The 21628-nt window shown below is 47.2% G+C and overlaps 1 protein-coding gene across 1 annotated transcript in view; it reads right to left on the minus strand.

Moving 5' to 3' along the window:
- Nucleotides 1-2400: 2400 nt before the first annotated feature.
- The window catches only part of LOC119924050 (putative olfactory receptor 14L1), a 36708-nt gene continuing 17480 nt past the window's right edge, over nt 2401-21628 (minus strand). Inside the window, exons 4-8 of the mRNA XM_038743133.1 lie at nt 18457-18569; nt 15350-15476; nt 5485-5545; nt 3379-3458; nt 2401-2580 (exon numbers count right to left, since the gene is read on the minus strand). Of these exons, the coding sequence (XP_038599061.1) occupies nt 2401-2580; nt 3379-3458; nt 5485-5545; nt 15350-15476; nt 18457-18569 (561 nt within the window). The remainder of the gene's footprint in view (nt 2581-3378; nt 3459-5484; nt 5546-15349; nt 15477-18456; nt 18570-21628) is intronic.

A 21628-nucleotide genomic window follows, 5' to 3' on the forward strand; every position in this document is an offset into this window, starting at 1 on the left:
AGGTGGATACAAGGTAATCCCAGACTAAACACTCCTTTTCCTCTACTCCTCCTCCACTCCCCATTGCCCTGACTCGCTCCCTTTGCTCTACCTCCTTCCCCCCCGGAACAGCACTTGTATATATTTGTACATATTTATAATTCTATTTGTTTATATTAATTGTGTGCATATGTCTATAATTCTATTTATTTATATTGATTCCATTGATGCCTGTTTACTTGTTTTGATGCCCTTTTCCCAGCTTCTACACTGTGAGCCCGTTGTGGGCAGGGATTGTTTCTATTTGGGATTGAGAAGCAGCGTGACTCAATGGAAAGAGCACGGGTTTGTGAGTCAGAGGTCATGGATTCAAATCCCGGCCCTGTCAATTGTCAATTTGGGCAAGTAACTTAGCTCCTCTGTGCCTCAGTTACCTCATCTGTAAAATGGGGATTAAGACTGCAAGCCCCATGTGGGATACCCTGATCACCTTGTATCGTCCCCAGCGCTTAGAACAGTGCTTTGCACATAGTAAGCGCTTAACAATGCCATTATTATTATTATTATTATTATTATTATTATTATTATTATTATTATTATTATTATTATTTGATGCTGAATTGTACTTTCCGAGTATTTAGTACAGTGCTCTGCACTCGGTAAACACTCAACAAATACGATTGAATGAATGAATGAACAAATAATCAGGTTGGATATAGCCCTTGTCCACATGGGGTACACAGTCTAAGTAAGGAGGGCGTAGGCGATAATCCCCATTTTACAGATAGGGAGACTGATGCACAGAAGAAGTAAAGCGACTTGTCCAAGGTTACCCAGCTAACATGTGGCTAAATACTAGAGTAGATGCAAGATACTCAGGTTGGGCACAGTCCCTGTCCTACATGGGACTCTCAGTCCATCAGAGGGAATAACTGAGGCACTAGGAAATGATGTTTATTCATTCATTCATTCAATCGTATTTATTGAGCACTTACTTTGTGCAGAGCACTGTACTAAGCGCTTGGGAATTACAAGTTGGCAACATATAGAGACGGTCCCTACCCAACAGTGGGCTCACAGTCTAGAAGGGGGAGACAAAGAACAAAACAAAACATATTAACAAAATAAAATAAATAGAATATGTACAAAGAAAATAGAGTAATAAATACTTACAAACATATGTACATATATAAAGGTGGTGTGGGGAGTGGAAGGAGGTAAAGCTGGGGGTGGGGAGGGGGAGGAGGGGGAGAGGAAGGAGGAGGCTCAGTCTGGGAAGGTCTCCTGGAGGAGGTGAGCTCTCAGTAGGGCCTTGAAGGAAGGAAGAGAGCTAGCTTGGCAGATGTGTGGAGGGAGGGCATTCCAGACCAGGGGGATGACGCGGGCCGGGGGTTGACGGCGGGACAGGCTAGAACGAAGCACGGGGTGAGGAGATTAGCGGTAGAGGAGCAGAGGGTGGGCTGGGCTGGATTCCGGAGGAGTTGGGCCGCGATGGACACACGACGCCTTTCGCCATCAGAAATGCCTCCGGTCGCACGGCTCCCGATCAGCGTGTCCGCCACGTGGCTGAGGCTCAGCTCCACCATCCCCGATTCTACCTTCCTGCAGAAGTCAGGGGAGCTGGTGCCGATGGCCAGTTGCGCTGTGTACGTCAGGGTCTCCCGGATGGTGAGGTAGCCCAGAAAAATGTCCTCCTGCAGGGCGTAGGAGATGCAATCCTGAAACTGGTCGGGGAGCCGCTGGTGGCCGTTCACACACACGTCTCCCACCAGTGACCCCTGCTGCCTCAGCCGCCCCGACAGCGTGTCCAGCAGCATGGTCTTCCCGGAACCTGAGCTCCCCAGGTGATGTACCCAAAGTCACACAGCAAATTAGCAGTGAAGTCGGGATTGGAACCCAGGTTCTCTGACTCCAAGGCCTGGGCTCTTTCCACTAGGCCAAACTGCAGACACTAACTGAGCTTGCCAATCTGTCATTCTCTACCCCTGTGTTGAAGGCTCTGAATCTTCATTGGTTACTCTGAGTAACCAATCGTAGTCTCCCAGTGAGGATATGAGGATATATTCCATTTTTGATATGGTATTGTTAAGCAAATACTTCGTGTCAAGCACTGCTCTAAGAGCTGGGATAGAAACAAATCAATCAGGTTGTACCCAATCCATGCCCCACATGAGCTCCACAGTCTATGTAGGAAGGAGAACCGGTATTGCAGCTCCATTTTACAGCTGAGGAAACTGAGGCCCAGAGAAGTGAAGTGACTTGCCCAAGGGAAACCGGCATGCATTCGGGAGAGCCAGGATTAGAACAAAGTTCTTCTGACTCTCATAACCACTTTCTTTCCACTAAATCGTGCTGCTTCTACTATTCGGAAGCATATCGCTCTTTCCCTGTCTCTCTCTCTCTCTCTGGATATGGCTATATTTATGAAGAAGAAGCTGCTGTTGTTGCCACTGGAACATCACGGGCCAGGATCGTTGCTGCAGTTGCGAGTGCAAGGTCCTTATCTCCAGAGGGTTCTTGCATCGCCTGGCCCACGAGGTCCCTCCACAGGGGTCCAAGTCGGTCCTCCAGAGATCCCTCTTGGAGCAGTGACTCCTTTATCTACAGGGATGGAACCCGTTTGGAGAGCAGGTCAGCATTCATGGGAGAGCGGAGAGTGGCTGAGGGCTCCTGGCCGTCCCTCTGTGGCTGACCAAACCCAGGAATCCGAGGAGAAAAGGAGACCAGCCCAGTCCAAGGGAGGTCAGTGCCCCCCACCAGCCTCAGCTGCCCTGGTGAGAATGAGCAGGAGTGGAGAGAGGCGGGATGGAACCAGAAGGATGAAGCCAGAGATAGAGCCATTCTGGGGAGATTCTCACACTCGGAGAACAGGATAGATTTCATTCATTCATTCAATCGTATTTACTGAGCGCTTACTGTGTGTACAGCACTGCATTAAGCGCTTGGAAAGTACAATTCAGCAACAGAGACAATCCCTGCCCACAACGGGATCACAGTCTAGAAGGGGGAGAAACAGGTTCAGACCAAGACCGTACCCCAGACAGGACAGGCTTGTAGGAGGGGAATGCCTTGCCAGCAATAATATATAATAAATACTTTTGGTACATGTTAAGCGCTTACTGTGTGCCAAGCACTGTTCTAAACTCTAGGTTAGGTACAAGGTAATCAGATTACACACAGTCCCTGTCCATCATGGCGCTCACATTCTTATCCCCATTTTACAGATGAGGTAACCGAGGCACTGGGAAGTGAAGTGACTTGCTCAAAGTCGCAAAGCAGGCTTGTGAGGGAGCTGGGATTAGAACTCACATCCTTCTGACTCCTAGGCCTGTGCTCTCTCCACCAGTGGCCCCATCACCGACACAGCTTTCTTCCCTCCAGCATCCCCACCCTGGCTACCATGGGAACAGCCTGCAAGGCTTGGATGCCACAACCGAGCATCGGCACGATGCTACAGTCACTTCGGCTGTTTGTGCTTCCTGTATGCAAAAAACGCTTTCAGCGGGAACGTGATTGTGAGAAATGAGAGAGCATGACTGATTCTGGGAAAATACCCAGTACCATCATCAATTCTTCTGAACGGAAGTTCTCCTACGAATCAATGTCTTATCATGGCAGGAGAGTTTGTATATGCCAGTGTAGCCTAGAGCTATGCCACTGAGAGATACTCTCTCTAGGGTTACCGATAACAGAAAGGTCTAAGCAGAAGCAGCAGACGAAGTTGATTTACCTGTGCTGGACAGAGCTGCACGGGAAAGAGTCAAAGGCAGATAAACAAATGATAAAAATGTGGATCAAAGACAACAGCAGAGACTCAGGCTTTCACTGCACATAGGGAGGCAATGGTAAACCACTTCTTCATGTTTGCCAAGAAAGCTCTATGGATATATATACCAGAATGGTTACTGGTAGTTTGTCCATAAAGCCTTCTTGGTAAACATATGTCAGTGGTTTACCATTGCCTTCTTCCATGGAGAAAACCTGAGTCTCCACGCTTGATTCTCTCCCATGCTGTTGCTGCCCGGCACAGGTGAGATTTGACTTGTAACAGATTGCCTGTCAATCGCTAGCCACTGCCCAAGCTAGGCATGCTTGACTCTTTCTCCCATAGCCGAGACTGGTAGAGTACTGGAAACTCTCTAGGTGCGATCCTGAGAGGGATTGAGGATATTAGTTTGAGTAGAAAATCATTTCTAGAATATAAGCTCGTCGTAGGCAGGGAAAGTTCCTACCAACTCCATTATGTAGTACTCTTCTGAACATTTAGTACAGAGCTCTGCACATAGTAACTGCTCAATAAATGCATTGATTGACCTACAACATTTCACAGCAGCCAAATTCATCTCTTTATGCTCTCTGGTCGTCTCCTTTCTGCAATTTATTTTAGGTTTCTGTCTCCCCAAATAATAATAATGCTTGTGTCTCTTGTTAAATGATAATTATAAACCAAGCACAGTAGCATGCAGGGACAGATACACAGTAATCAGGTAGGATACAGTGTTCACACCACATTGGGTTCACATTCTCAGTAGTTGGGAGAAATTCAGGCCTTGAATTTCCATTTTATAGATGAATAATCTGAGGCTCAAAGAAGTTAAGTATGCTGCCCAAGGTCACAGCCGGCAAGTGGTAGAGCCAGAATTAGAACCCAGGTACTCCGACTCCAAGGACTGCTCTTTCCACTACATTATGCCACTCCTACGGGACTATGAGCTGGGAATTCCTTGACAGCAGGCATCATGTGTACTAATACTATTGAACTCTGTAGGTGCTCAATACATATAAATGATTGAATTACTCCTTCAGTAATTAATGTTGATTCGATTATCGATGTCATCAAGGCCAGTAAATTGAAGGCTTGTCTCTTCCTGTTCAGGGAGTCGACATCATCCCCCAGAAATGCCCAACGTCTCCACGGTGAGGGAATTCTTCATGCTGAGTTTCTCAGAGGTCTGGGAGTTGCAGCTGGTCCACGCCGCACTGTTCTTCCTGGTCTATCTGGCGACCCTGATGGGGAAACTCCTCATTGTCACTGTCACCGCCCTCGACCGGCGCCTCAACACTCCCATGTACGTCTTCCTCAGTAACCTGTCCCTCATCGACCTCTGCCTCATCTCTGCGACCGTCCCATAATCCATCACCATCTCCTTGACTAACTGCCGATCCATCTCCTTCTTGAGCTGTGCCACTCAGCTCTTCCTGGTGGCCCTTTGTGCTGCCTCGGAGTTTTTCGTCCTTATGGCAATGTCCTATGACCACTATGCCGCCATCTGCCTCCAAATTCACTACGAGGTCGTCATGAAACCAGGAGCTTGTGGGAAGATGGCGGCCGCTTACTGGCTCAGCGGAGAGCTGTTAGGGGTTGTTTGCAGCTTCGACATTCTCCTTGTCCTTCTGGGGGTCCACTGTTGTCCAGCAGTTCTTCTGTGACGTCTCCCCCATGCTGAAGATCACCTGCTCTGAAGACCACTCCGCCATCGGTGTGAGCGTAATCTTTGTGCTAACCATAAGTGCCGTAGGCTCCATTTCCATTGTCGTCTCGCGCGTGCACATCTTCTGGGTCGTTCTGAGGATGCCGGCCGCCGAGGGCCGGGCCAAAGCCCTCTTCACCTGCCTGCCCGTAATCATCGTTTCCTCTCCACAGGCGTGTTTGGCTATCTCAATCCTCTCTCACATTCTTCCTCAGTGTTTGACCTGCTGATGTCCGTGTTCTATGCCGTCATGCCCCCGGCCCTGAACCCCCTCATCTACAGCCAGAGGAAACTGGACTTGAAAGTTTCTCAGTGGACAGTTTTGAAAAGGAGATTCTCCCAGACTCTTCTATAGAGTGTAATTTCTATTTCCTTGTGCTGATATTCAATCCATCAGTCAATCAATCATATTTACTACAGGAGCAAAGCATGCTGTCTGGGTTGTTTAGGAGAGTAGCGAGGTGAGGTAGGAGGGGGCAACTTAGTGAGTGCTTTAAAGCCAGTGGTAAGGAGTTTCCACTTGAAGCAGAGGTGCATGGGTAACTGCTGTAGTTTCTCGAGAAGTGGGAAAACATGGACTGAAAGTTTTTATAGAATAATGATCCAGGCAGCAGAGTGAAGTATGGACTGGAGTGGGGAGAGACAGGAGGCATGGAAAGTCAGCAAGGAGGCTGATAAAGTGATGAAGGTGGGACAGATTTATTACCCTATTTATTTTACTTGTACATATTTACTATTTTATTTATTTTATTCTGTTAATATGTTTTGTTCTGTTGTCTGTCTCCCCCATATAAACTGCGAGCCCACTGTTGGGTAGGGACCGTCTCTATGTGTTGCCAACTTGTACTTCCCAAGCACTTAGTACAGTGCTCTGCACACAGTAAGTGCTCAATAAATACGATTGAATGAATGAATGAATGACAGAATAAGGGATTGGATTAACGTGGTAGCAGTTCAGATGGAGAAGAAAGGGCTGATTTTAGCAATGTTGTGAAGGTGGAACTGACAGGATTTAATGATGGATTGAATTTGCGTGTTGAATGAAAGAGAGATGTCGAGGATCATTCCAAGGTTATGGGCTTGTGAGACAGGATGAATGGTGGGTAATCTACGGTGATTATGGGAAAATCAAGGGGAGGACAGGGTTTGGAGGGAAAGATAAAGAAAATATTTGGTAGGCAAGTTCCCTTCTCCCAAGGAGTTTACAGTCTAGAGGAGATTTTTCATGGCACTGGGATCCATGACACGAGGTCAAATGCCAACCCTGCCACTGACCAGCTGTGTGACCTTGGGTGACCATCTTAACCTCTCTGGGCCTCTCTGTAACATGAGGAATTGATAAATACATTCTCTTTTTCTTATATTCTGAGCCTCATACGGCCAGGGACTATGTCTGAGCTGATTTGTTTTTCTGCTCAACACTTGTTACAGCCTTTTGCATGTAAACTGTAAATAAAGACTATAATGATGATGTTTATAGGTATGATTATGATCATTATGATTATGATCAGGAATCCCTGAATTTATAATTCCTGGGTTAGATCCAGCTACCCCATGCAGAGTATTGCAACAGTATATTTAGAAGGATCATATAATTGCTTTCCAGCGTATCTTCCAGGTGGGTTAATAATAATAATAATCATCATCATTATTATTAGTATTATTATTATTATTATTATTATCATTATGGTATTTGTTAAGTGCTTTCTTTGTGCCAGGCACAGTATTAAGCACTGGAGTGGATACAAGCAAATAGGGTTGGACATAGTCCCCTGTCCCACATGGGACTTCCAGTCTCAATCCCCATTTTACAGATGAGGTAACTGAGGTCCAGAGAAGTGAAGGGACTTGCCAAATGTTGCACAGCAGACCAGTGGCAGAGCTTGGATTAGAATCCGGATGGATGGACAACAATGATTCCCTGCATTGTTTTGATTTTTCCTAAAGTATGGGGATAAGAGGGATAGCCATTCACCTAGTGGAATCCCGATCTAGCATCTAAGATATTTCAGTCTCCCAACTGTGCCAGATTTGGGTGACTTTATCCAGTTTGCTGACCAAATAGTCAATTAGATTGTCTTCTCGACTGCTAGTTCATTCATTCAATTGTATTTATTGAGCGCTTACTGTGTGCAGAGCACTGTACTAAGCGCTTGGGAAGTACAAGATGGCAACATATAGAAATGGTCCATACCCAACAACGGGCTCACAGTCTAGAAGGGGGAGACAGACAACAATACAAAACAGGTAGACAGGTGTTAAAATCATCAGAACAAATAATATAATTATAGCTATAGTACACATCATAACTAAATAGAATAGTAAATATGTACAAGTAAAATAGAGTAATAAATCTGTACAAATATATACAAGTGCTGTGGGGAGATGAGTGTGGTAGGGCGGGGGAATGGGGAGGAGAAGTGGAAAAAGGCCCCCTGGAGGAGGTGAGCTCTCAGTAGGGCTTTGAAGGGAGGAAGAGAGCTAGTTTGGCGGATGTGTGGAGGGAGGGCATTCCAGGACAGGGGACAGACGTGGGCCAGAGATCGACTTAGGGACAGGCAAGAACGAGGCACGGTGAGGGGATCAGTGGCAGAGGAGCGGAGGGTGTGGACTGTTCTGTAGGAGAGAAGGGAGGTGAGATAGGAGGGGGCGAGGTGATGGAGAGCCTTGAAGCCGAGAGTGAGGAGTTTTTGCTTGATTCATAGGTTGACAGGCAGCCACTGGGGATTTTCGAGGAGGGAGGTAACATGCCCAGAGCGTTTCTGTACAAAGATAATCCGGGCAGCAGAGTGAAGTATAGACTGATGTGGGGAGAGACAGGAGGATGGGAGATTGTAGAGGAGGCTGATGCAGTTATCCAGTCGGGATAGGATGAGAGATTGAACCAGCAAGGTAGAGGTTTGGATGGAGAGGAAAGGGCGGATCTTGGGGATGAGGTGAGACCGGCAGGTTTTGGGACGGATTGGATGTGTAGGATGAATGAGACAGCGGAGTCGAGAAAGACACCAAGTTTGTGGACTTGTGAGATGGGAAGGGAAAGTCAGAGAGAGGACAGGGTTTGGGAGGGAAGATAAGGAGTTCAGTCTTGAACATATTGAATTTTAGATGGCGGGAAGACATCGAGATGGAGATGTCCTGAAGGCAGGTGAAGATATGAACCTGGAGGGAGGGAGAGAAAGCAGGGGAGTAATATGTTGATTTGGAAGTCATCAGGGTAGAGATGATAGTTGAAGCCATGGAATCGAATGAGTTTACCAAGGGAGTGAGTCTAGGTAGAGAACAGAAGGGGACCAAGAACTGACCCTTGAGGAACCCCTATACTAAGGGGATGGGAGGGGGAGGAGGAGCCTGAAAAGGAGACTGAGAATGAACGGCCGGAGAGATAAGAGGAGGACCAGGAGAGGACAGAGTCTGTGAAGCTAAGGTTGGATAGCGTGTTGAGGAGAAGGGTGTGGCCCACAGTTTCGAAGGTGGCTGAGGGTTCGAGGAGGATTAGGACAGAGTAGGAGCCATTGGAGTTGGCAAGACGGAGGTCATTGGTGACTTTGGAGAGTGCAGTTTAGGTGGAGTGTAGGGGATGGAAGCCAGGTTGGAAGGGGTCAAGGAGAGAGTTGGAGTTCACGAATTCGAGGCAGGGAGTGTAGACAACTCGTTCTAGGAGTTTGGAAAAGACGGGTAGGAGGGAGATAGGCCGATAACTGGACGGGGCAGTGGGGTCAAGAGAGGGTTTTTTTAGGATGGGGGAGACGTGGGCATGTTTGAAGGCAGAGGAGATGGAACAAGTGGAGAGTGAGCGGTTGAAGATGGAAGTTAAGGAGGGGAGGAGGGAAGGGGTGAGAGATGTCATAAGATAAGAGGGAATGGGGTCCGAAGCACAGGTGGATGGAGTAGCACTTTAGCGGAGGGAGGAGATCTCATCTGAAGATACTGCTGGGAAGGATGGGAGAGTAACGGAGAGGGTTGAGAGCGGGGGGATGGAGAAGGGGGAGGGGTGACTTTAGGGAGTTCAGACATGAAGGAGTCTCTGGGGAAAATCCTAAAAGGGAAATTCCTAATCCCTCCTCTATGGGGCAAAATGTCTACTTCATTGCACTGATTATCCCGTCCCTAATCAGCTAGCCTACAAATCCAAAGAGAAAGTCCAGGGACTGAGGATTTGTCGGTGTCTGAGTCACAGTCTAGACTGTGAGCCCGCTGTTGGGTAGGGACCGTCTCTATCTGTTGCCAACTTGTACTTCCCAAGCACTTAATACAGTGCTCTGCACACAGTAAGCGCTCAATAAATAAGATTGAATGAATGGATGAATGAATGAATGAATGAATGAGGGAGGCTGATAAGATGTGTTTGATTGACAATTCATTGTTTGGGGATATCAAGACCTAATGGATTGAACATGTGTCTGGAAGTCGTACGACTTGAGATTCTTGCCCAGTTGTGCCACTGGACCTCGCTCCAGCAACTTAACCTCTCTGGACCTCTCTGTAAATCAGGATTCAATATGTTCTCTGTCTTTTTCTTACCCTCTGAGCCCTGTGGACCGGGAAATATGTCCGTTCTGATTATTCTGTTTCTACTCCTGCACTTGGCAGTCTTTTGCAAATAAATTCTTAATGAATTCAATAATTATAATGTTGATAGAACTATTAACGATAAAAAACATTATATAAATTTTAAGATCACTCTTAGTGGTTATGAAAATCGAAAAATAGCTCAGTGACAAGGGGAAGGGAAGCAACCATGGAACTTCCCCTGCCCACGTTTGACTGGTCAAATCCTTGCCTCCCAACCATCCATCCATCGATCCATCCAACCATACATCTATTCATCCTTCCATCCTCCCATCTAACTATCCATCAATCCATGCATCCATCCAACAAAAAATTCATCCATCCATCCATTGTAATTATTGACCACATCCTGGGTACAAAGAACTGTAGTAAGCTCTCAGGAGAGTTGAAAATAGCTAAAATGCATTATTCCTGCTCTCCAGGAGATTATGATCTAATGGGGAAAAAGACACAGAATAAATTACGTAGAGGAGGAAGGGGAAGAAGGGAAAGATGAAAAAGCGGACGAATGCTGGATTCAAAATTACCGTTTATTTAGTCATTATGAACAGAGCTTCAACTGATTTGCAATCAGGACAAGTCAGAAGAAGCAGCATTGCCTAGTGAGTAGAGCGCAGGCCTGGAATTCAAATAGGAATGGGCTCTGATCTAGGTTCCACAATATGCCCGATGTGTGACCTTGGGCAGGGTCACAACTTCTCCGTGCCTCAGTTCCCTCATCTGTAAAATGGGGATTGGGGTGTGAGCCCCTCTGGGAACATGGACTCTGTCCAATGTGATTAGCTAGTAACTACTCCAGCACTTAGTATAGTGCCTTATATATAGCAAGCGCTTCTCAAAGGGCATACGAAAAAGGTACAGTTGGCTGATTGACTGACAGATTGAGTTTAGCAGGTTGTCAATTAGACAAAGGTAAAACCATTCCCAGTAACCATAGACTGTCGTTGAAAAGAGGAACCGTTGGCATGCTGGGATGCTGATGCCACGGTTTTCACGAGAGCCCTGAGAGCCGGCACCATCGCTGATGCTGCAGGAACCGGGCTCTTGTCTCCCAGAAGCCTCAGGAACTACATGACCAGAGCGTGCTTGGCTTGTCCAAGCCATGGGGTCCCTCGGCAGGGCCCTGAGTCATCCTCCAGGGATCCCCCTCGGAGCAGCTCCTCCTTTATCTACAGGGATAGGGGCCATCTGGAAAGCTTCTCAGAGCCTGAGGGGGAACGGAAGGGGAGCTCCTCTCTGTTCCTTCCTTGCTGACCAAACCCATGAGTCTGAGGGGGAAGAGGGGACCAACCAAGCCATCCAGAGGTCAGCGACCCCCAGCTCCTCGCTGTCCCGGTGACAAAGACCGGGAGTGAGTGGGATGGAGGGTCAGGAGGGGAGGAGGATGAGGATGGAAAATTTGGAGCCAGTCTGGGGTCTAAATTGGGGTTTGTACCTGGGCCGCGGCCCCCAGCTAGGCAGGGGGGCTACCAGGAGGGAAGGTGTTTTCCAGTTCAGTAATCCCTAGGCATCACATGCCTCTCCTCCTTCCTCCTCAAACCTTGATACCATGCCAACTACCCACCAAGCTACGGTGCTCCAGGAGTGTCATCACTATGGATAGTCACTTTGGCCATCAGTGGGTCCCAGAATCCCTTGCAGAAGGTAATTGACAGGCAGGCCTGAGAGCATGTGATCAGCTTTGGACAGCCACTGGCCTTATCAGCAATTCCTCTGTGTTAGAGTACTCCCCAAATGTTGCAAGAAAACAAATAGAGGGAAAGGTTGTAATTCCTGCCCTCATGAGGTTTCCAGGCTACTGGGCTAGTTGACACAGTCTAATTTACTATCAATCAATTAATCTTGAATCATATTGTTTGAGTACTTATTGTGTGCCCTATGAACCTGGAGAGAAATAATAATAATGGTAACACTCGTTAAGCTCTGAATATGTCCCAAGCACTGTACTAAGCGCTGGAGTAGATACAATTAAGCAGGTTGGATACAGTTCTTGTTCTACATGGGGCTCACAGACTTACCCCCATTTTACAGATGACGTACCAGAGGCTCAGAGAAGGTAAATTACTTACCCATGGCCACACAGCAGACATGAGGTGGAGCCGGAATTAGAACCCAGGTCCTTTTTACTCTTACTGATTCTGAAGCCCGTACTCAGTCCACGTTATAACACCATAGCAGACATAGCATTCCCTGCCCCTTCTAGAAGGAAGAAAAGACTGGAAAAATGAATATTCAGTTATTGCATGCCATTTTACAGATGAGGAAACTGAGGTCCAGAGACGTGAAATGATTTTCCCAAGGTCCCACAGCAGCAAAGGGAAAGTGTTAGGATTAGAACCCAAGTCCTCTGACTCCCACTAAGCTATTCCTGAGAGAGTACAATAGAACAGAGCTGGTAGATGGGTATGCTTCCCGGAAGTAGCTCACAGTCAAGAATAGAACTCCTGGGCACATGCTTTTCCCACTAAATGATGATGGAAATGAGTTGATTCAGTCTTGAGTTAGGTGAAGTGGGTTTAGAGGGCTGGGAAATGAATCGGGGAAGGAGGGGGGGATTTTATCATTGCTCAGAATTCGAAAAGAACTGCGCTGTCTCTGATTTTGAGTGGATAAGAGAGGGATTTCCAGGCTAAGATGGAAATGAGAGAGTCGATCGTGAGGTACAACTGGAAAGTTGTTGTAAGAGCTGAGAAGATGAGTTGAACAATGGAAAGGGGGTGAAGTGCCGGCATAGGGTGGAGAACTTTCAAACCAACTATGAGTTTTTGTTGCTTGTGAAAACACACAACTTGTCCTGAGGGAAGGTTGAGGAAGGGTGAAGATATAGGTTGAGCGATGCTTTAGAAAAGGACTAGATGAATGATGAGGTATGTTTGCGTTTGAGTGAGTACAAGCAAGAATGCAGATATTGATGGAATCAGTTTGATGTATATGTGGGTTTATTTTTGTTGGTTTTTTAATGGTATCGTTAATTGCTTATTATGTGCCAGGAACTGTACTAGACACTGGGACTGATACATGGTAATAAGGGTGGACATAGTCCATGCCCCATAGAGTGCTCACAATTGTAATCCCCATTTTTCAGATGAGGCAACCGAGGCACAGAGAAGGTAAGTGACTGGCCCCATGTCACATAGCAGACAAAGAGACAGGATTAGAATCCAAGTCCCTCTGTCTACTAGGAGGCCTTCCCAGACTGAACCTCCTCCTTCCTCTCCCCCTCCTCCCCCTCCCCATCCCGCTCGCCTTACCTCCTTCATCTCCCCACAGCACCTGTATATATGTATATATGTTTGTACATATTTATTACTCTATTAATTTATTTTGCTTGTACATATTTATTCTATTCATTTTATTTTGTTAGTATGTTTTGTTTTGTTGTCTGTCTCCCCATTCTAGACTGTGAGCCCGCTGTTGGGTAGGGACCGTCTCTATATGTTGCCAACTTGTACTTACCAAGCGCTTAGTACAGTGCTCTGCACACAGTAAGCACTCAATAAATACGATTGAATGAATGAATGAATGAATGAATGAATATTAGGCCCATTCTCTTTCCACTTAATGGATGAATTTATGCGTAAAGGCACTTCTTGTTTGACTCTGAAGCCACCGAAAAAAATTCTCAATAGTCATTTTCATACCTTTATGTTTTGCTACCTCTGCTACCTCGTATTCATTTTACTTTGTCTCGTCAACCAAAAATAATTCTCTTGATATTAATCAAGTGCTTACTGTGTGCCAAGCAAATGATTAAGTGCTGGGGGAGATTCAGGACAACCTGACAGAACAGAGTCCCTGTCCCACATGGGATTCACGGACTAAATAGGAGAGAAAACATGTAATGAATCCTCATTTTACTTTTGCGAAAGCTGAAGCATAGAGAAATTAAGCCACCAGCGTCCAGGACAGACGAGATACAGTGAGCCTCTCTCTCAGCAGACGTCGGTGCTCCCCCGTCTAGACCGTGAGTCCGTTGTTGGGCAGGAATAGTCTCTATCTGTTACTGAATTTCACTTTCCAAGCTCTTAGTACAGTGGTCTGCACAGTAAGCGCTCAATAAATACGATTGAATGAATGAATGCATTAATTAATTAATCGATGGTATTTACTGAGCGTTTATTGTGTGCAGAGCACTGGACTAAAGCGTTAAGGAGAGGACAATCCAACAGAGGTGGAAGATACGTGCGCTGCCCATAACAAGCTGACAGTGTAGCGGGATGGATGCACGTTGGGGCGTTGATGGAGGGACGATGGAGGGATGATGGAAGGACGATCATCATCATCATCAATCGTATTTATTGAGCGCTTACTATGTGCAGACCACTGTACTAAGAGCTTGGGAAGTACAAATTGGCAACATATAGAGACAGTCCCTACCCAACAGTGGGCTCACAGTCTAAAAAGGGGAGACAGAGAACAAAACCAAACATACTAACAAAATAAAATAAATAGAATAGATATGTACAAGTAAAATCAATAAATAAATAAATAGAGTAATAAATATGTACAAACATATATACATATATACAGGGGCTGTGGGGAAGGGAAGGAGGTAAGATGGGGGGATGGAGGGGGGACGAGGGGAAGGAAGGGGCTCAGTCAGGGAAGGCCTCCTGGAGGAGGTGAGCTCTCAGTAGGGCCTTGGAGGGAGGAAGAGAGCTAGCTTGGCGGATGGGCAAAGGGAGGGCATTCCAGGCCCGGGGGATGACGTGGGCCGGGGGTGGATGGCGGGACAGGCGAGAACGAGGTACGGTGAGGAGATTAGCGGCGGAGGAATGGAGGGTGCGGGGTGGGCTGTAGAAGGAGAGAAGGGAGGTGAGGTAGGAGGGGGCGAGGTGATGGAGAGCCTTGAAGCTCAGGGTGAGGAGTTTCTGCCTGATGCGCAGATTGATTGGTAGCCACTGGAGATTTTTGAGGAGGGGAGTAACATGCCCAGAGCGTTTCTGGACAAAGATAATCCGGGCAACAGCATGAAGTATGGATTGAAGTGGAGAGAGACACGAGGATGGGAGATCAGAGAGAAGGCTGATGCAGTAGTCCAGACGGGATAGGATGAGAGCTTGAATGAGCAGGGTAGCGGTATGGATGGAGAGGAAAGGGCGGATCTTGGCAATGTTGCGGAGCTGAGGCCGGCAGGTTTTGGTGACGGCTTGGATGTGAAGGGTGAATGAGAGAGCAGAGTCGAGGATGACACCAAGGTTGCGGGTGGTGACGATGGAGTGGTGATGGACGTATGACGGAGAGCCAACGGAGGGCGGGTGAAAGGATGTCAGTGAAACGATGGAGGGGGTGTCCTAGAACAAATAGCAGATGAGTGCTGGTCCACGTACAAAGATCAGGCGACTGAGAGCCTGAGCAGAGGAACTGATTCCAATACTAGTGGCTTGTGCTTTGGCACCTTCCACTGTCTCATGCAGGCTGAAGCCTGGTTTCTGCTCCTGCAAATCTGCTTCCAACCTGGGGGTCGAGTGCGACATTCTCCACTGACTCACTACGGGCTACTGGCCTCTGCCCACCCCTCTATTCTCTCCCCAGGGCACACTCACCAGGGCAGTGTGGGGCTGGGAGTCGCCGACCTCTGCCAGGCTGGGCTAGTCACCCGTCTCCCCTCGGAATCCTGGGTTCGTTCAGCCAAAGAGGGACATCGAGGATCCCTGAACACCTCGCCGCTCTGCTGCAGACACTGAGTTACTTCTCCAGATGGATCAGTCCCGGAAGATGAAGCAGCTGCCTCTCTGAGGGGAATCTCTGGACGACCGGATCGGGGCCCTACCCAGGGACCTCGGGGCCCAGGCCACATGAGAACCCTCTGGTCACGTGATTCCTGGTCTTTTAAACTGGTCAACAGGATGAAATATCGTCTCAGATGTTGTTCTACCGTCTGCTTCCTTGTTATCAGTTTCTCGATTTCTGCTTTCCATTGAGTAGCTGTTTGGGTAATCTGCTGTTGCTCATTCTCTTTTCATCAATCACTCACTCAATCAATCATTCGATAGTTAAATACTTTTAATTTAAATTTTACTGTGTGCCGAACTGTGTACATCACCCCACTAGTTCATGTGAGTATAACCTTGATGCTGGAAGACTACCATCCAGAACTTCACTGTTCATGGAATTAGTTAAGCACTTACTAAATGTCAAGCACTCTTCTAAACACAGGGGTAGATACAAAACAATCAGGTTCCACACGGGACTCACAAGTAAGTGACGGGGGGCGGGGGGGGGGGGCGGCTGGTATTGAATCCGCATTTTACACACGAGGAAACTGAGGAGTGGAGAAATGAAGTGACTTGCCCAAGGTCACACAGCAGGGAATTGGCAGAGCTAGGATTAGAACCCATGTCCTCTGACTTCTGGGCCCGGGCTCTTTCACCAGGCAGTGCTGCTTCGCTGATCTTTTCTTGTAATTTGAGAGTTAGTAGTGAACAATTAGTGGTGCTGGCAGAACATCATTAGCAGGTGTGGTGCCTAGATGGCTTAGTGGATAGAGCATGGGCCTGGGAGTCAGAAATTCATGGGTTCTAACCCCAGCTCTGCCACCTGTCTGCTGTGTGATCTTGGACAAGTCACTTCACTTATCTGGGCCTCGGTTACCTCATCTGTAAAATGGGAACTAAGACCATGAATCCCAGGAGGAACAGGCACTGTGTCCAACCTGATTAACTTGTATCTACCCAAGTGCTTAGTGCAGTGCCTGTCACATAGTAAGTACTATGTGAATTACTATATGAAATACTTCTCATAGTAACTAATATGAGAAGCAGCATGGCTCAGTGGAAAGAGCACGGGCTTGGGAGTCAGAGGTCATGGGTTCTAATCCAACTCCCCCACGTGTCTGCTGTGTGACCTTGGGAAAGTTACTTAACTTCTCTGAGCCTCAGTTACCTCATCTGTAAAATGGGGATTAAGACTGTGAGCACCACGTGGGACAACGTGATCACCTTGTATCCCCCCAGCGCTTATAACAGTGCTTTGCACATAGTAAGCACTTAACAAATGCCATTATTATTATTATTATTATTACTTAATAAATACCAGTTCGAAAAAAACCAACATAAAAAAGCATTGACTGATCGATTGATTGATCCCTCTGAGCACCAGTAAAAGAACAAAAACAAACCAAAAATTAATTAATCACTCTGGGGAAAATTACTTTTGATTGAGCCATACTGTGCACACACATACAGGCACACACACACACACACACACACACACACACTTAGACATGAAACACTTAAAAGTAATTCAAAAATAGGAGCGAGGTACATTCTGCAACTTGGTAACTGGACAGTGTAAAGTTTAGAAGTTTCAGGTCGGTCTCCACAGCAGGGAGATGAGTCAATTCAGTAGTTAATCCCCCACCGATGACATTATTTCTCTAGGAAAATCAGTTCTGACTGACCAAGGTACGACTTTGAGTGTCACCTTCCATTAAGACTTGTGCTCTCCTTCGAGGGTTGGGCTTCAGCTCAGTAGGCAGAAAACGAATCTAGCCTGACCCAGTCTGCCTGTGGAAATGAGGAGCTTGTTCCAGATAAGCGTTATCGGTGGTTTTCCCTTCTCCTAGGGTGGTCTGTGGGTGACACACACACACTTAGATGCAAAGGTCTGGTCTCTGAAAGATGCTGGGCCATTCACTATGGCCATGTTAACTTCAACAGGCAAAGAATGGTAAACTTCAAGAACCCAAGATGGAAGCTATTCCCTGCCTAGCCCCCTCCCCAGGTTGGTCTTCACGTCCCTGTTCCTCAGACTGTAGATGAGGAGGATTCAGGGCGGGGGGCACAACGGCATAGAACATGGCCACCAGTAGGCCCAATACTGAGGGTGAATTTGAGAGTGGCTTCAAGCAAGCACAGAAATAATTCATGACAAAGAGAGTGACAACGCCGAGGTGAGACAGACAGGTGGAAAAGGCTTTGGCCCGGCCCTTGTCGGCCAGTATCCTCAGCACAGCCCGGAAGATGTGCACATACGAGGTGATGATGAGAATGAAGCAGACGACGCCTAATGCTACACCGGCAGTGACGCTCACGTCGACGACGACATGGTCCTTGGAGCAGGTGATCTTCAGCAAGGAGAGGACATCACAGAAAAACTGCTGGACGATGTTGGACCCGCAGAAGGACGGGGAGAAAGTCGAAGCTGATAACAAGACTCCAAACAGGCCCCCAGTGAGCCACGAGGTGCCCGCCGTCTTCCCACAGGCCACTCTGTTCATGACCTCGTAGCGCAGGGGAAGGCACAGCCATCGTTGGACATCACCGGGAGGACAAAATATTCTGGACTTAGAAGGAAAACCCCTATGAAGACCTGTGTGACACGGCCCAGTGAGGGGATGGATCTCTTGTTGGTCAGGGAGTTATGGATGGAATTGGGGACGGTGACAGAGATGAAGCAGAGGTCGAGGACAGACAGGGTCCTGAGGAAAACGTACACAGGGATATGGGGGCGCCGGTCGAAGATAGTGACGACGACGATATGGAGATTCCCCAACAGGGACTCCAGGTAGACCAGGAGACACAATGCCTCATGGACCAGCTGCAGCTCCTGGACCTCCGAGAAAGCCAGCAGGAGGAATCCCGTCACCCTAGAGACGTTGGGCATTTTTGGAAGGCAACATTGACTTTCTGCAATGGATGAGAGACGAGCCAAAGTTAGAGTCCATTGATGGGATGAGTGAACAAACTGACACTACATTTGCTAGTGATTCTCTATGGAAAGGAGACAGGTACTGAATTCAAAATGATCTTTGAGTTTCATATCCAGCAGGGATAAGGAAAGATCCAGATTTCCACATTATTTTGGTCGATTTAAAGGGAATTCCTGAAATTGCCTACCCTCTGCCACCCCAACAGAGTTGGTAGATACATTCCCTGCCCACATCGAGTTAACATTCTGAAGGAAAATCTTTTTCTATCTTCGTCTTCAACCCTCCCCAATACCTGAACTGCTTTGCTGGCTTCTGCTACCCAATACATTGCTTGCACACACATACACACACAAACACACACAGCTTCTAAAACAGGGAATCTGATTACGGCAGTTCCTGTAAAGTGTAAAATGCATTCGTTCAGTAATATTTCTTAAGCGCTTACTGTGTGCTAAATGCTGGGGAGCGTACAATAGAATATTAAACAGACACAGTCCCTGCCCACAGTGAGCTTACGGTTTAGAGGAATAACGGATTGTAGTTGAGTGATTTCACTGGCTTCAGTTCCATCCACCTGTTCTAACTCTCCTCCTCATTATCATCGTTTTTCAAACAACCATCCAAAAAGAACCTTCTTATCGTGAATCGCTTTCGACACTTCCTTCCCCTACCTCTGTCTCCCACCCTTCCTTTGGCCTAAAAATCCACCCTTTTCAATTCCCCGGCCCGAAGATATCCCACCCTTAAAAACCCTCTGGAATTCCACCTTCTCAAGGTGGATTTAGCTAATTCACTTCTTCCCACCATCTGTCAGTGAACATCTGCTAACTTAATGTATCCGTATACCCACAGGATATTGCTGCTGAAGGTAAGGTTCACTACTCTGCACTATAAACTCCTTGAGGAAACATGTCTACCAACTCATTTATATTGTATTCCTTCAAGCATTTAGTACAGTTCTCTGGACACAGTAAGCGCTCAATGGGTGAGTGATTAATGTCTGATTTCCCCTTAGACGGAGAGGTACTTGTGAGCAGGGAACATGTCTACCGACTCTTTCATAGGGTACTCTCCTCAGCACTAAGAATAGTGCTCTGCACCAATTAAGCACTCAAAAATATGATTATAAAGCACTAATAATAGTAATAATAATAGTAATAGTATTTCTTAAGCACTTACTGTGTGCAAAACACTGTTCTAAGTGCGGGGGGAGATAGAAGGTAATCAGGTTGTCCTACTTGGGACTCACAGTCTTAATCCACCATTTTACAGATAAGGTAATGGAGGCCCAGAGAAGTTAAGTGACTTGCCCGAAGTCCCATAGCTGGCAAGTGGTGGAGCTGGGATTGAAACCCACGACCTCTGACTCCCATGCCCATGCTCTTTCTACTAAGCCAGGCTGCTTCTCATCCACAAATTCGTTGTTCCATTCTTTTCTCCTCCCAGTTGTAAATGGCATTTTGCCTATCGTACCTACTACATTGGGAAGTCTTTGAGGACAGGGATCATGCCTTTTACCTCTCTTTTTATGCTATTTCTTAAGGTCTCATTATGATCCAGGGACTGTACTAAGCTCTGGGACGAATTCAAGAAAATTGGGTGGGTCGCAGTCCCCATCCAACACAGGGCTCAGAGTCCCAGTGCCCATTTTACTGATGAGGGAACTGAGGCACAGAAAAACGAAGTGACTTGTTGCCCAAAGTCACCTAGAAGAGAAGGGGCCTGGCCCAGTGGAAAGAGCGTAGACCTGGGATCTAATTCCAGCTCTGCTAATTGCTTACTGTGTAACCCTGGGCAAATAACTCATCTTCTCTGTGCCTCAGTTCTCCTATTCCTTCCTATTCAGACTGTGAGCCTCACTATGTACAGGGATTGTGTGCAACCTGATTAACTTGCCCAGTGCTTGGAACAATGCTTGACACATAGTAAGCGCATAACAAATACCAGTAAAACATAAAAAAGGGGGAGTAGTTATTAGAACCCAAGTCCTCTGACTCCCAGCCCATGCTCTATCCACTAGGTACACTGCCACTCTCTTGCATTCATTCATCCAATCGTATTTATTGAGCGCTTAATGTGTGCAGAGCACTGTCCTAAGCTCTTGGAAAGTACACGTCGGCAACATATAGAGACGGTCCCTACCCAACAACGGGCTCAAAGTCTAGAAGGGCGAGACAGACAACAAAACAAAACGTGGAAAAGTGACAAAATCGTCAGAACAAATAGAATCATACCTATATGTACATCATTAACAAAATAAATAGAATAGTAAATATGTACAAGTTAAATAAATAGAGTAATACATCGGTACAAACATATATACAGGTGCTGTGGGGAGGGTAAGGAGGTAGGGTGGGGGATGGGGAGTGAAATGGGGGCTCAATCTGGGAAAGCCTCTTGCAGGAGGTGAGCTCTCAGTAGGGCTTTGAAGGGAGGAAGAGAGCTAGCTTGGCGGATGTGCAGAGAGAGGGCATTCCAGGTCAAGGGGAGGACGTGGGTCGGGGGTCGACGGCGGGACAGGCGAGAACGAAGCCCAGTGAGGAGGTTAGCGGTAGAGGAGCGGAGAGTGAGGGTTGGGCTGTAGAAGGAGAGAGGAGAGGTGAGGTAGGAGTGGGCGAGGTGATGGAGAGCCTTGAAGCTGAGAGTGAGGAGTTTTTGCTTGATTCGTAGGTTGACAGGCAGCCACTGGAGACTTTTGAGGAGGGGAGTAACATGCCCAGAGCGTTTCTGTACAAAGATAATCCGGCAGCAGAGTGAAGAATAAACTGTAGCAGGGTGAGTCAGGAGGATGGGAGATCAGAGAGGAAGCTGATGCAGTAATCCAGTCGGGAAAGGATGAGAGATTGAACCAGCAAGGTAACGGTTTGAATGGAGAGGAAAGGGCGGATCTTGGCAATATTGTGGAGGTGAGACCGGCAGGTTCTGGTGACGGATTGGATGTGTGGGGTGAACGAGA

The sequence above is a fragment of the Tachyglossus aculeatus genome, unplaced genomic scaffold, assembly GCF_015852505.1.
Source record: "Tachyglossus aculeatus isolate mTacAcu1 unplaced genomic scaffold, mTacAcu1.pri scaffold_78_arrow_ctg1, whole genome shotgun sequence".
Taxonomy (NCBI): domain Eukaryota; kingdom Metazoa; phylum Chordata; class Mammalia; order Monotremata; family Tachyglossidae; genus Tachyglossus; species Tachyglossus aculeatus.